Here is a 14,567-nt window from a genome sequence, read left to right on the forward strand (position 1 = left end):
CATTGACACTGTATTCAGCTTATTTCCTGCTACAATGACAGATCGTATGGCCTGCAAAGCTTACAATATTTACATGCCCCTTTACAGAAAAAGTTTTCCAACGCTTGGCCCGTGTGATCAGCGCCCCCTAGAGTTGTTGCTGCACAGCCCACGTGGTGTGAGAGGCATAGACGACCCTCTCTAGGACCTGTCTTTTCTCCCAGCCTCAGAAGTGCAACAGAGACCAGGAGTCCCACTGCACGTCGTCGGGTCAGGAAAGTGCTGAGAAGGGTAATTCAGGGGGGAGAGAGGGAGAGGGATGAGCCTGCTGTCCTGAGTTGAGAGTTCCTCTGGGCTGGCAGGCCCAGCCCCTGGGCCATCAGAGAAGCCGCATCGGCCCTGCCTCGCCAGGCTGCCTCCCCCGGAGCTGAAGTGAGAGGAGCGCAGTCCAGGCTCTGCGGGCACGATCTCAGCGTCCCCTCCGCATTAGGTAGGCGTCTGGAGGTCCAGGGGTCCAGGGAGCCAAGCTGGGCTCCACTTTGTTCCCCTTGTCCAGCTTCCACCCTTTCACTGGAGACACACAGTGTCAGGCACTCGGCAGAGGGGAGCTGGCCCGGCCGTGCTTCCCGGCACTGCTGTGGCACGGTCTGCAGGGGGACCAGGGGGAGATGGGAAAAGGCAACACAGGTGGTTGTGAGAAAGAGCAGTCTCGTTATCCTTATTCTCCTGCTCTTCTGTTGTTAAAACGCCCTATTATGAAGCAGTGATGAGAGTAGCTGGTAGCACTTGGCGGGGGTGCTTTTTATGGATTGGTTGGTTCATACCAACAAAAACTTGGTAACACAATGTCCCTCCAGATTTTTCTTGCAGAACTTTTCTGTCCCATAAAATCCAGTCACCTGGAAACCCTGGTCCCGGGGCTCTTTGCTCAGCCATAGGAGGTGTGTGGTTCCCTGAGGACTGTATAAGTGCCTGTGTCACACTCCTGGGGGGATGCCCATAGCTTTTATCCGATTTTCAAAGTGGTCCGTGCTTCCCCTCCACAGGAACGTCCCTCACCCAACACTAAGAACAGGTACTCCGGTCTGACCCCCGTGTATAGCGGGGAAACTGAGGCCCAGGGAGGGCATTGCTCTGAGTCACGGAGACCCCTCTGACTCAGGGCTCTCCTCCCACCCCACCCTCCAGATCTCAGCCAGTTTCTGGGGTGTCTGGGAAGAAATTCAGCCAATTTCCAATTCCCCCACCCCATCTGATTCCACCCTGTGGAGGCCCAGGCCCAAGAGACAGAGTTGGGCTCTCTGGGCTCATCCCACCATTTATGATGGAGGAAGCGGGGGAGGACGTGAAGCTCCTGGGAGCAGGGCTGCCCGCTGGGTTGAATTAGCATCTGCCTGGCCGACTTCTGCCTGTTGGAATCCTGCCCCCCAGAGGCCTGCTGGCAAAGGCTTCACTGCTTCAGAAGCGCTTGTAAATTCTTAAAATGTTGGAGATGAAAGGTGCTCTGGTGCGAGATCACCCAGAGGCATCACAGCAGGTGATGTGGAAGGCCCTGCTAGGCCCAGCTCTCTTCCAGCTGGCGGCCTCTCAAGGGTTCCTTCTCTTCGCTGAGCTTCAGTTTCCCCATCTGTGGACTGGGGCTGACACTCCCCACCAAGCCCCTTCAAGGCGAGCCTTAGAGGTCAAGGCCATGCCGATGAGTCCCCACATTGCCCTTTTTGAAGGGTCCACCCAGGAATGTAAATTGGTGCAGCCACTATGGAAAACAGTATGGAATTTCCTCAGAAAACTAAAAACAGAGTTGCCATATGATCCAGTAATCCCACTCCTGGGCATATACCCAGACAAAACTCTAATGTGGGGCTTCCCTGGTGATGCAGTGGATAAGAATCCGCCTGCCAATGCAGGGGACACAGGTTTGAGCCCTGGTCCAGGAAGATCCCACATGCCGCGGAGCAAATAAGCCTGTGCGCCACAACTACTGAGCCTGCGCTCTAGAGCCCGCGAGCCACAACTGCTGAAGCCCGCGTGCCTAGAGCCTGTGCTCTGCAACAAGAGAAGCCACCGCAATGAGAAGCCCGCGCACCACAACAAAGAACAGCCCCCGCTCGCTGCAACTAGAGAAAGCCCGCACACAGCAACGAAGACCCAATGCAGCCAAAAATAAATAAATTAAAAACAAAAAAACCAAGAAAACGCCCTCTAATGTGAAAAGATACATACATGCATCCGTATGTTCACAGCATAAATGTGGGTGGTGTGTGTGTGTATATAATGCAATATGACTCAGCCATAAAAGAGAAGGAAATCTTGCCATTTGCAGCAACATGGTGGGCTTAGAGATCATCACACTAAGTGAAGTAAGTCAGAAAGAGAAAGACAAATACCACGATGTCACTTTTATGTGGAATCTAAAAAATGACACGAACTTATCTATGAAACACAGACTCAGAGACGTAGAGAATGGACTTGTGGTTGCCAAGGGTGGGGGGCAGGGGAGGGATGGATTGCGAGTTTGGGATTAGCAGATGCAAACCATTATATATGGAATGGATAAACAGCAAGGTCCTGCTGTAGAGCACAGGGAGCTATACTCAATATCCTATAATAAACCATAATGGAAAAGAATATGAAAAAGAATTTGTATATATATATATATATATATATATATATATGTATGTATAACTGAATCGTTTTGCTATACCACAGAAATTCACAGAACATTGTAAATCAACTCTACTTCAATAAACTTAAAAAAAAAAGTCCACCCAATGTTCCTTCCCCCAGGCTGTACCAGTGCACATGGAGGTAAGAGGGTACTTTGGGCCCAGGGATCCTAAGGACACACTCACTGCTCCTCACTACTTGGGGTGTCAGGCTGGTGGGGGGAGGGTGACCCCTGGGCTAAAATAGAGCTGACCAGATGGCCTAGGGTGGCTGGCCTAGCACATCAGGTGTACACTTTCCTGAAACCCTGTGGATTCCACTGACCCAATTCTGAAGCCAAGGGCTGGGGGCTGGGGCTGGGTATGTGTGTAGGAGGAGACAGTGGATTGTCATCCCCAAGCTCAGGGCTGGCTCTGCTTCTTGGGCCTGAGGAAAGAAAATGCATTTTTTAAAAAGGCATGTTGCTTTCTCTGCCATGGGAGAAAACAGCCCCCAGCCCCCAAGACGATGCCTGGAATCTGTAGGGTAGGTGCCCAGCTGGGAGGAAGATATGGGAGCAGCACGGTGGTGACTTATGCCAGCCCTAGGCCACCATTAGGGCACAGAAATAAATACGGCGGGTCCCCTATCCTCCAGGGGCTCTAGTTCCAAGGGTGAGACCACGTGGGAGGATGGAAGAGGTTTGAACAAAGCCCTGGGGGAGAGAAGAGCTCTATCTGGGCAACTAGGGTGTCTCCCCAGAGGGGGATGAGATCTGGGATGTGTTCTGAAGGAAGAGTAGGAGTTTCTGGGCAAAGAAGAGAGAAAAGCACCTTTTCTCCAGACTGAGGGTTGAGGGGAGGCTTTTGCCTAGACGGGATCATAATGATTATGGCTTTTTGGGGTTGGGGAGGGAATTGAGCTGTTTGGGGTGATTGGAACGTAGCATGTAGAAGGAGACCTGTTTTAAATAAACTTTATTTTTATGAAAACCAGTTCTTAATGCATTCAACAAGAATTTATTTGGGCACCTACTGTATGCAAGAAATTGAACTAAGCATAAATAGAACAGAAAGTGATCATCCCGTGTCCCCAACAAGAGCAAACATCCATCAGTTATGCTGCTCTGTGGGTCTTTCCTGCTGCAGAAGCGCTGAGCTGGGTGGTGGGCAGGAAACGACACAGTCCTCTGTGTAGGAAAGGTCCCTGCAGTGTTTACACACTTCGATCAAAGTATGGGATTCACCAGAGACTGAGGAACAAACAGGAAAATGCACCGAAGCTTAGCTATATCATGGTCTAACCTGGGGAGCCTTTGGTTTGAAGCCAGGAGCCTGGGGCCTGCGGGCAAATTCCCAGGAATCTGAAGGCCTGCCCTGCAGCCGCCCTGGGAGCCTGCCCTGCTGGGCAGGCTGGAGTCTGGGTGCCGAGCCCAGCCTGGAGCAGCTGGCCGTCCCGGAGTGAGACGGGCTCAGGCGCCACTCAGATGGCCACGCTGTTGGGAATCCGGTCTGGGGACAAGTAGTAATACGGCAGCTTCTTCTTCTTATTGCGCTCGGCGATCACGCTGACAATGGTGTCAAGTTTCTTACGGAATCGGGCCATGGCCTCCTTTACAGGCGTCTCGATAAAATGCTCCTCCGGGTACATGCCTAGGAACAGCTGAGGACCCAGACACGACAGAGACACGTTAATCTGCGATGAGGCGATGTAAACTGACAGGCCTTGTCCCACCCCCAGAGACCATCCTTTGGGAGGCAAGGTGTGTGCTCATCCCCCCATCTCCACCTCCTGCCACCTGCTGAGAGCGCCCCGAGAATGCTCCTGGGCTGGGAACTTACGGATCAGTGCCCTGCCGCAGGGTATAAGGCTATAAGGACGTGTAAAGGTGCAGGCGGACGTGGAGGTGGGGGGTAGTCCTGGCTGTGGTGGGCATGTGGCCTGGTCCCAAGCAGCACTCCCGCCTTCCCGCCTGAACTCGGGGCAGCAGGGCCACAGGGGCCAGTGCAGGCCTTCTCTCCAGCCCAGGACGGCCACAGCCAGGCTCTGTTGGGGGTGGTATGCCCATTTGCACACCCACACAGATGCCTGCAAATTAAAACTAAGCGTACCTTTTAGAAACAAACTATGGGATTGTTAAAATTGGAAAGTTTCATACCCAGGGCTGGTAAAAGTGGGAGAAATATCCCGTGCTATTGATGGGGTTTTAGATTTAGTTTGTGGAGGGCAATTCAGTCTCAACATTCTTTGACCAAGAAACTCCTCTACAAGGAACGTACTTGTTCTACGGACACACGTGCCAAGACCCATACATGCAGATGTTAGTGAGGGACCACGACATTAGCAAAGGTCCCAAAGCAACTCAGATGCCAGCGAATGCCTGCGGGTCTGGGGCTGGTTCAACTGGCCCGTCATTCTGAGCAGCCATGCGCCGACACCATGGGGCTGTGTCTACCGAGAGCCGGCTTTGGGATTAGCTTCGGTAGGTTGTATGTGCGTGGGAATGTCTCAGAAGATACCCAGGAAACTCTCAGCCCCACCGCTGGGGTGCCGGGGAGAAACCCACATGACGGAGCTTTGTCAATGGTGGTGGTGGGGGGTGCCCTTGTGGGGAGTGTCCCTGTGCCCCCCCCCCCCCCCCCGCTCTCCTGCCCCGCCCACGCTGAGCTCCAGCCAGGCTTGGGCCTGAGGGCTTCTTGGGCCCCTCCAGCCTTGCAAGTCAGGATTCCTGGCCAGCAGGGGTCCAGCCTGAGCCCTAAATCACAAAACCCTGGGGTTGAGGAGTGGGTTAAACCTTCTAACTCCCGGAAGGGGCGAGAAGGCCTCCGGTCTCACCTCATTGTCCTGGAACTGGCTCAGCGCCCACACTGCACCCAGATGCCAGCAGGAGCGGCCACGGTCGGGCAGCATGTCCACGATCTGCTCGATGGTGACCACACCCTTGACCTTCGGCGGCGGGGCTCGCATGGTTGGGGGAGCATTGGGGATCCAGGAGTACCAGTCGTACTGTGGGGATGGCCACCGACTCGCGTGGGCACCTCTGCGGCACAGCCTCCGCCCACCTTCGTCTCCTGCACCTCCTCCCGAGTCCCCTCCTCCCGCTCCAGCAAGGCCAGGGCAGGCCCCTCCCTCGGGCTGGCGCCCAGTGCTTAGCACGGAACCAAACCGCACCAGGAACACCGGATTCCTGGCCCCGGGGCTGCCTGGGCTTCGTCCACCCCCATCTGTCTGGAAGACGAGGAAGTGGGGCGGTCCGCCCAGGGGCCCTCAGAAGCAGTCAAGGTGGCCTTGGCCACCTCGCCCTGCCCTTGCCCACCTGGCCGAAGTTCACTGCCGCGTGCTGGGCTGAGGCCGTGAAGATCACCACAGTCAGGTACTCGGACAGCTTCTCCTTGGTCTTGATGGACTCGGGGAAGCCTAAGGCAGAGCCATGGGCTGGCTGAGGCCCCGACCCTGGGGAGGGACCCCCGAATAGCAGATACACGCCTCCACCCATACTGCTTCCTGGGTTCCCACACACCAGTGCTGGAGGGCCCGGGCGTGGGCAAGACTCACTGGGAGGGGACAGCCGCTTGGCCCAGTGTTCCTGTTGTTTCTGACCTGGGCTCTCAGGAGACACAGAAAGGCCCTGAGATGTCCCCTTGAGGCATACTGGTGGATAGGGGTCCCCTAGGGGCTCTGGCCCCAGTGCCAGGTGCTAAGGTGGAGGCCACAGGCCAGCACTGCCCAAAGAAAGTCAGGGAAGAGCAGAAGAGAGGGCTGGGGGCGGGGCAGGGGGACGTCCCTACCCGAGGCCTTCTTGCCCCGCATGCCGTACACGTAAACGTCCTTCACGAAGTCCTGCAGCTCCTGGTCCCCCGCCACCACCTGGTCGCTCTCGTAGTAGATGTCCACCACCTCGGCTGTGAACCTGGCCCGGGAGGAGAGGCCCGGCTAGGAGTGGGTGGTCCAGCCAGGGTCTGCAGAGCTGTATCCCGGGCCCCAGGGCAGAGCCCCCATCGGTGACGCTGTCACTCTTTAACGTCCAGACTCACGTCACATGCTCTTCCACCCCCGCCCCGCCCCGGCATACCCTCGTTCCCCCATCCCTGCCCGTACGATGGAGCCAGGCCCTGGTCCACTTTGCCAGCTGCCCAGCCCCCCTGGCCGGGTCCATCAGCGCCCAGGCCCACTCCTCCTGCTGCCCAGAGCAGGTCCCACAGCCACAGCACTCACGCCCTGATGGCCTCCCACACCAGGAGCCCGTCGTCCCGGTAGAAGTAGTAGGGGATGTCTTCTGTGTTGTCCATGCCCCGGGCCTTGATGGCCTCAGGGAAGCACAGGGAGCTGTAGGTCAGGTCCTGCATGGACTTCTGCACCATCTGCACGTGGCCACCGCCCCCTGTGGCGTTGGCCTTGAGCAGGAGGGGAGAGAGCGCCGTGAGCCGAGGCTGGTTCCCCCCCTCCAGCCTTCCAGCCCCAAAGCTCAGCATGAGGAACTGTGAAAGGGCAGGAGGATGACCAGGCCTGCCGAGGGCTAACCTAGGTCTCATGAGGTGGGTGGGAGGGACGTGTGACTCGGAGAATGCCAAGGGCAGCGCAGTGAGAGGTTACGGGGAGGAGCCTCTGCCCGATCAAGATGTGAGGGGCTGAAGTGCAGAGACTGGGAGCAGCTACAGGAGGGAGGGGAGAGCTCCCACGCCGAGCAGCGCAGCAGGGATAGCTGGCAGGGTGGAGCCTGGGCTGGAGCAGCCCTCTGGCCAGGCCTGCCCTCGTCCTGAGCACGGGCTGCCCAGAGCCCGAGCACTGCTCTCTGGGACCTGATCTTTGGGCACAAGACGGGGGCAGATACCAGCCCCCAGGACCCTCACAACTCTGTTGAGGGCATCTTGTGTGCCAAGGTGAGGGCTGGATGGACGCACCGGCTGCTGAGATGCAGGCACACACACACGGTGGCTGAGTGCCCAGGGTACAGAATCTTCAAAGGAGGGCTTGGGTGCTGGGGGCCAGACACTGGTCCGCTGTAGGCGTTTGACCCAAGCAGGACCAATAGAGTTGCTCCCTGGTACTTTCTATTTGGATGGAAGAAGATGTCACTGTGAGGGAACATGAGCTTGGAGCTCACTGTGATGAGGTCCTGTTACCTCTCCCACAGGGGGAAGGCTGTCCGAGAACCCCGTCTGAGAGAGTGGGGCCCACACAGTTTAAAGAGTGGAAGAGCTCCATCCAGTGGCTTGTACCCTGGGGACATTATTCGAGTCCCTGGTCCCTGCGTATGAGGCATCCTGGTGGGCAGGGATTGCTTGGGGGCTCTGGGCCCAGCACCTGGTGCTGAGAGGGAGGCCACAGGCCGGTGTTGCCCAGCGAAACACGGAGCTAGGAGCTGTGGCTCCCGAACCCGAATATGTCCAGGTGTGTGAGATGATACAGTTCCTTTACAGCTGGTCTGAGATGGGTTTTGTCATTTTCCACCCAAATGGTGATTCAACCCTAGTGATCGTCTGGCCTGCTCACTAATGGGAGATGAGAAAGCAGGAAAGTTGGAGGTAGGGCTGCCGGGAGGGTCCAGGCTTGGTAAGCCTCCTGAGGGGTCGGAACAGGGGTGGGGTGCTGCCTGAGAGGGTGTGATGGGCAGGGGGGACCTGAGCCCCCGCTGACAGGGCGAGTAGGCTGGGAGCACCGACGGCCTGCAAGGGCAGAGTGTGGGAGGCTGTGCTCAGAATGATGGGCGGCAGAGTGGGAGGGGAGATGCAGGTCCCCAGTGTGTAAGAGGTGGGGAGGCAGGAGGATGGAGAGGGGAGGGAGGAGGTGACGGGGAGACCACGGTGAGGAGGAAGAGCGGGTGGTGCTTGGAAGTGGCTGGGTGGGAGGGGTGGACGTGGGCCAGGGAAGCTGGGAGGCTTCACTTGGAGCACCTGCAGCCTCCCACCCTCCCCAGGCCTCCACCCCAGTGCCTAGGGGGCTGGTCTCCCGAGAGGATATCTGGACCTCAGAGGATATCTGGAGGCCGCCGAGGTTCTGAGAAGTAGGTGCCTGCCGGGCCAGGGTCTTCGGGGCACCGAGGCGGGCGGGAGGCACCCACCTTGTCAAAGAGGCCGTACTTGCAGATGAGCTGCTCCCGGGCCTTGGTGTTGATGGCGACGGTGAACCGCACGTGTGCCACCAGGAGCTGGGTGGAGGGGCAGGAGGAGACATCAGAGAAGGCCGGTCGGGGGCGCCTGACCAGGTCTGTGCCTCCTCGGGGGTCCTCCGTGGAGGGGCGATGCTACAGGCCTCAGGGAGGGAGTGAAGCTGACATGCTGACCTTCACTGTGGAGCCGCTGCCAGCGGCCTGGGGGATGGGCGCCGCTCTAATGCTCTAATGCATAATGGTCGTGATAAAAATGATGACAGTCAACACTTACACAGAGCATAACTGTGTGCTAGGCACTGTTTGAAGCTCTCGAAGCTGTCAGCTATTTTAACCCTGACAGTAATCCTAGGAGGCAGGCATACTATCTGAACTGTTCTACAGATGGGGAAACGGAGGCACATAGAGGTAACCTGAGCCTGCAGTCACCCCAGCAGTCAGTGCCGGTAGGATTTGGGAACAGAGAAGGGCAGTGACAGTGCCCACCCCACCCAAGGCGAGCCCAAGCTGGAGTCAGGCCCCAGCCCTGTGTCCTCAGGAACCAGCAGGCTCAGAGCCACTTCCTTCCTTGGGGGTACTTACCCACCTCCCCAGCATCTCTCCAGGGGTCTCTTATGGCCACTCCCAGCCACAGTCCTGTGAGGATGTCAGTACCCCTCCTCCCTCCCTTCTGTCCCCCACCCCCCATATCTGGATACCCTCTCCCACCAGGTAAGGCAGCAGCTTGCTGTACCTTGAAAATGGGGTGCACAGCAGGCAGCTGGCGGTACAAGGCGATGCCAAAAACCTCAGACACTAGATGTGTGCGCAGAAGGTGGGTGATGGTCTGGTGGATGTGGAAGTCACTGGAACGCACCCAGATTTTGGCCAGAAGCCAGTCATACTTTGCATCCGAAGGGAGAAAAATGGGGTTCTCATCTCCTGGGACCTGGTTGAGCTGATACATTGGAGAAAATACTGCAGTATTTCGCTCCAGACTGTAGGCGCAGAAGAGCCTGGCCTCGCAGGAAATTCCAGGAGAATCCAAATTTCTTAAACAGTGACTTTTGAATTATGAGAGGATCGTGGAGGAGGGCAGAGGCCTAGAGATCGTATTTCCCATCCCAGCTGCATCACTTACTACCTGTGGGACCCTGGGCAATGTAGCCTTTCTGAGCTCTGTCTTTGCCATCTGTAACAAGGGCACAGTGTCTACTCACCTCACAGTTATTAGAAGTGAATGAAAGAGCATGAAGGCATCAGCAAGGAGCGAGCACTGTCATGTGTGAAGGCTGTGGTCTTCCACCCGTTCCCCATCTCCGCTCCTCCCTCCTGGTTCCACCTGCTTCTCTGCTGCTGCTTTTTGGTCTCCCAACTTTCCTTTCCTCTGCTCTCCCCTTAAATACTGCTGTTCCCTAGGCTCTGTCTTGGTGCTCCTGAGTTCCCTTCTGGCCCAAGATTAGCAACTCCAGTTCCTGGGGCTCTAGGGCCAGCATGATGCAGTGTCCCAAGTCACTGTCCCTTGAACCCAGCGCTGCAGCCAGGTGCCTCCTTAGTAGAGGCTGGCTTGTCTTTCCCTTCCCCGTTTCAACTCCACACTGGGGCAGGGGTGATTTTTTTTTCTAAAATGTAAATCATGTCAGGTCAATCCTGTCTTTAAAAACACCCAGTCACCTCTTCGTGCCAGAAAATAAGGTCGCGAAACTCCGTGATCTGGCCCTGACATATCTACATTATCCAGCCCTTCCTGCCCAAGCCCCTGGTCCCTAGCTTTGTCCATGACAACAGCCCTTGGCATTCCTGGGGCTCTCCCCTAGCGCCCGGTGCAGCCTCGGGACCTGACAGCCCGATGTCATGTGAGCCTGCAAGGTAGTTGCTGTCATGACCCATCTTTCTGAGGAGGACACGGAGCCTGTGAGGGGTGGACACATGGGACGAGAGTGAATTGTCCAGAACAGAGGAGGAGAGTGGAGGAGCCATCATAGGAACTGGGGGCTGGGCCGGGTGTTAGACTCTTGCTGGGAGCAGTGTGGCGGGAACAGGGTGACCCAGGAGAAGAGCTGCCTGAGACGTGGGGGAGCCAGACCAATTTGGGTCCTCAAGGTCATGCTAAGTATTTTGGAAGGTAATTTCCCTGTCTCTCCCTCAAAAACAGAGATGAGGTCCAATAGAAATATAATGCAAGCCACAGGTGGAATTTAAAATTTTCAGGTAGCCCCCTGTAACCAAGCAGGACCCTATGGGGGTCTTTCCAGGACAGATCCCCTCCATGTCCTCTGCCTGCCTCTTGTCTATAGAAAAACTTTAGCCTCCTAGGCCTTCCCTGAGTTCCAAAGAATAAATTTAATCAGAGAAGTGAGAAAATGCAGAAATAAAGGAAAACAGTCAAGCAAGATAATATACTTTAGCCATTAAAACAAAGCCAAGGAACTTTAGTTCCTCCTCAAGGGCTATAGATAATATTCTGAGCCATGTCCTTTGAGCTGTTTTGCAGATACTGAAACCCCCAGCAGGTGGAAGAAATTAACTGTTTGCTGCCCACAAGCACACACACCCCAGACCAGTTGGAACCAGAAGGCTGATGCTGACTCCCGATTACCTCACCACCAACCAGTCAGGAGAATGTCCATGAGCTGATCACACATCCCACAAACCCGGTCTCTCACCCTGTCTTTAAAAACCTTTCCCTGAAAGCCATTGGGAAGTTTGGGGCCTTTTGACCACTAGCTGCCTGGACTCCTTGCTTGGAGCCCTGCAATAAATGCTGCATTTTCCTTCACCACAATCTCTGGAAAAGAGCCAGCTGTGCAGCTGCACCAGCCACAGACCTTAACCTGAATGGGAACCTTGCTCCCATCACCAGCGGTGGGAGCTTTTGCTGGGAGAGAGGAGCAGAGGCAGTCAGATGAGGACCAAGTACACATTGATAGATGAGCAGAACATCCCTGCTGGTGGAGGGCTACTCCTTTGAGGCCTGGATGGAAGTAGACGCGGATGGAAATGGTGCTAAGATACTTGTATATGCCCTTGACAAAAACCAAGCAAGAGGGTCAGGAAGGCTCCTTCCTGAGCTGCTGTGGGAGCGATGGGGAGGTGGGGCTGGGGCATCGCTCCCCGTTTCAGGTGATGCATCTCAATGCTGTCACTGTGGACAGTCGCCTGGACAGCCTGCAGCTCGTACCGTGGGGTTGGCGGCCTAAAGTCAGAGACCTCGAGCAAGTGAAGGGAGCAAAGCTTATATTGGCTTGCAATTCAGCAGCTTCCCGCGGACCCCATAGCGGAGCAGTTCCCCGTCCTGAATGTAACCCGGTACTATAACACCAACGGGGACGTGGTGCAAGAGGAGGAGACTCCCTGCACCTGCTACGAGCGCCGTTCCCCTCCCTGCGCGATGACCGAGAAGCAGCTCCGGGAGTTCAACATCAGGGGCCGCTGCCAGCTGGCTCACTACTGTGGCTCCCAGTGCCCGCGGAAGGGCTGGTGCGCCCACAAGCAGCACTGTCAGGAGAAGCTGCGCCCCTTCCAGCACGAGCTCGAGCCGGAGCCTCGAGCCGCAGAGCAGCAGTGCAGCGCCCGCGCTCTCGGCTTCCAATCTCCCCGGGACTCGGCGGACGCAGGCTGAGAGCCAGGCCCGGAGCTGCTGAACGAGCCGCTCCCGCAGCCGCGCAGCTGCCGGGGGCCGCTCACCGCGCACTGCCGCAGCGCCCCCTACTGCTCACCTAGAGCAGAGACAGCCGGGAGGCGCCCGCCAGGACCCTTCTCATTATCTCTATGTTAATTGTTTGTAAACTCATGTACAGTTTTTTGAGGCGGAGGACATGGGGGGCGGGGGGGCTGTCGTGGGAAGGCTCCTTAGGGTCCTGCTCAGTAACAGCCACAGTAATAAAAATAAAGACAAACGGGTGAACTTTATGTTAATAATACAATTTTATTCTACCCAATCTCTCTAAAATGTCATTTCAACATGTAAATAATAAAAATTCTATTTTTTTTTCTCGTTCTAAGTCTTCGAAATCAGGTGTGTATTTTGCACTTCCAGAGCGCCTTGGTAGGGGCTAACCACACCTCAAGGGCTCTAGAGCCGTGGGTGGCCAGGGGCTCCCACGCTGGACAGAGCGGCTCTAGACAGCCCACCCCGGGCCTGCTCACCCAGGACAGAGCAGTGCAAGGAGAGCAGAGTTTGACCTTCACGATATTTTTGGTTGTTTGTGAATGCAATTAGTTGTCAACCTTTAAATATCAGTACTTTCACATAAAAATCTGGATTAATAGGTTTTCTTGGAAAATTAGGAGGTCTGCGAACTCTGAAACCATGTTTTCATAGAACAACACTCCAGCCCCTTTTAACAGTCCCAGCTCTCAGGCTCCCCACTGCCCCACCTCTCCCCTGGCCCCTCCCCTGCTGCCCCCTCAGTCTCGCCCCTCGTACTGCTGTCCTGCCCCACCCCCTGTCACTCCCCTCTTATTGCCCTGCCCCTCCCCTTCCCCACCCCCTGCCCCGCCCCTCCCAGTGCTTCGCTATTTTGCACTGACTGCGCGGCCCCACCCACACCTGACTCTGCTGGCAGAGCAGGTAGGATGCCTGCTAGGCTCTGGTGCATGCTCTGTGGCCAAGGAGACCTTCTGCTGCATGCTAGGGGCTATACTTGTACTATCTCATTTATCCCTCACCGTGGCCCTGCAAAGCAGGTATTCCTTGACATTCCCATTTTACATAGGGGTAAACTGAGGCTCAGAGCGGTTTAGCAGCTCTCCCAAGTCACAAACTGGTAAACAGCTGAGCTGGGAAAGGACCCAGTGCTCTGCCTGCTCCTTGGCAGCGCCTCTGGCCTTTCTCTCCACTCTCACTGCTTTTAGTCCAGACCCTCACTTGCTATCATCCGGAACTCTTACACCAGCCTTGCAGGTCGCTCCGATTTGGGCCTTCCCTCCCACCCATTCTTCCCACCCTCCCCACTCCCCTCCAGGCTGCTAGTGATGCTGTGGAACTCCAGAACGCTTGGTGTTTTGTGTTTAAGTTTTGGGAGGGGTGGTGATAAGGATGTAGCCTTTTGTTTCTGATTAGGAAAGATTATATACTTACCGTAAAAAATTCCAATCATTACAGAAGAGCACAAGAAAGAAAGAAAACATTTCATAATCCAGCCTCTTTGCATATATGCATATTTGTGCAATTTTCCATACATTGATTAGCATTATAATCAAGTCTGTTGCTACTTTCTTTTGCTCACCTGTGCCCCAGCCAGTTCCATCCCAATGTTCCCAACCTGGTGACCTGTGTCCTTCTGCGACTCCCCATGCCCACAAGAGTACCTGGTCACATCTGTGGTGGGCCCTTTCCTTGCATTCAGTTGACATAGAAGAGATCGTATAATCTCTACCCTGTATCTTGCTTTCTGCTGTTAACTCATAGCTGACTCAGGTCAGCTGGGATAGATCTAATTTATTGGTTGTAAAGGTGGCGTAATAGTCCATGGTCTGGACATAAAAGGTCTCTGGAGGACAGGCTGCTTCAGAGGTGCCTGAGAGTGGTGAACAAGGTTCCCAGCTCGGCTTACTTCTCCATCACTTGTCCCTTTACCTTTTGCATCAGTTTCTGAAGAATAGGGCTTCTTTCTGATAACAGGCTGGGAACTCCTTTGGAGGAGAGGCGCCCCAGAGACTGGGAGACTGGTGAGGCATGAACTTTGGAGCCAGAAGGCCTGGCTCGAGCCTCAGCTCTGCCGCTGACTACCCCTGTGCCTTGGTTTCCTTATCTGCTTAAAATGATCGGTAGCACTAGTGCCTGCCTATTCAGAGGGCTGTAGTGACAGTTACATAAATAAAGGTAGGTCCTGGTCTGAAACCCTGGTGG

General features: G+C 55.6%; 1 protein-coding gene and 1 pseudogene across 4 annotated transcripts in view; one reads left to right on the forward strand and one right to left on the reverse strand.

Moving 5' to 3' along the window:
- Positions 1-3,591: 3,591 nt before the first annotated feature.
- The window catches only part of ALOX5 (arachidonate 5-lipoxygenase), a 54,633-nt gene continuing 43,657 nt past the window's right edge, over positions 3,592-14,567 (reverse strand). Inside the window, exons 8-14 of one of the 4 annotated variants that reach the window (XM_029245547.1) lie at positions 9,468-9,671; positions 8,687-8,773; positions 6,841-6,923; positions 6,414-6,535; positions 5,942-6,042; positions 5,461-5,631; positions 3,592-4,287 (exon numbers count right to left, since the gene is read on the reverse strand). In XM_029245547.1, coding sequence (XP_029101380.1) covers positions 4,108-4,287; positions 5,461-5,631; positions 5,942-6,042; positions 6,414-6,535; positions 6,841-6,923; positions 8,687-8,773; positions 9,468-9,671 — 948 coding nt within the window. In that variant the 3' untranslated portion in view covers positions 3,592-4,107. Of the gene's footprint in view, positions 4,288-5,460; positions 5,632-5,941; positions 6,043-6,413; positions 6,536-6,840; positions 7,020-8,686; positions 8,774-9,467; positions 9,672-14,567 lie in introns of all 4 variants that reach the window. The other 3 variants (XM_029245546.1, XM_029245545.1, XM_029245548.1) reach the window with 3 other exon arrangements.
- On the forward strand, positions 11,619-12,335 carry LOC114909025 (annotated as a pseudogene).

Source organism: Monodon monoceros, unplaced genomic scaffold (genome assembly GCF_005190385.1).
Source record: "Monodon monoceros isolate NGI ecotype Baffin Bay Population unplaced genomic scaffold, NGI_Narwhal_1 Super_Scaffold_4, whole genome shotgun sequence".
In the NCBI taxonomy this organism is placed as follows: domain Eukaryota; kingdom Metazoa; phylum Chordata; class Mammalia; order Artiodactyla; family Monodontidae; genus Monodon; species Monodon monoceros.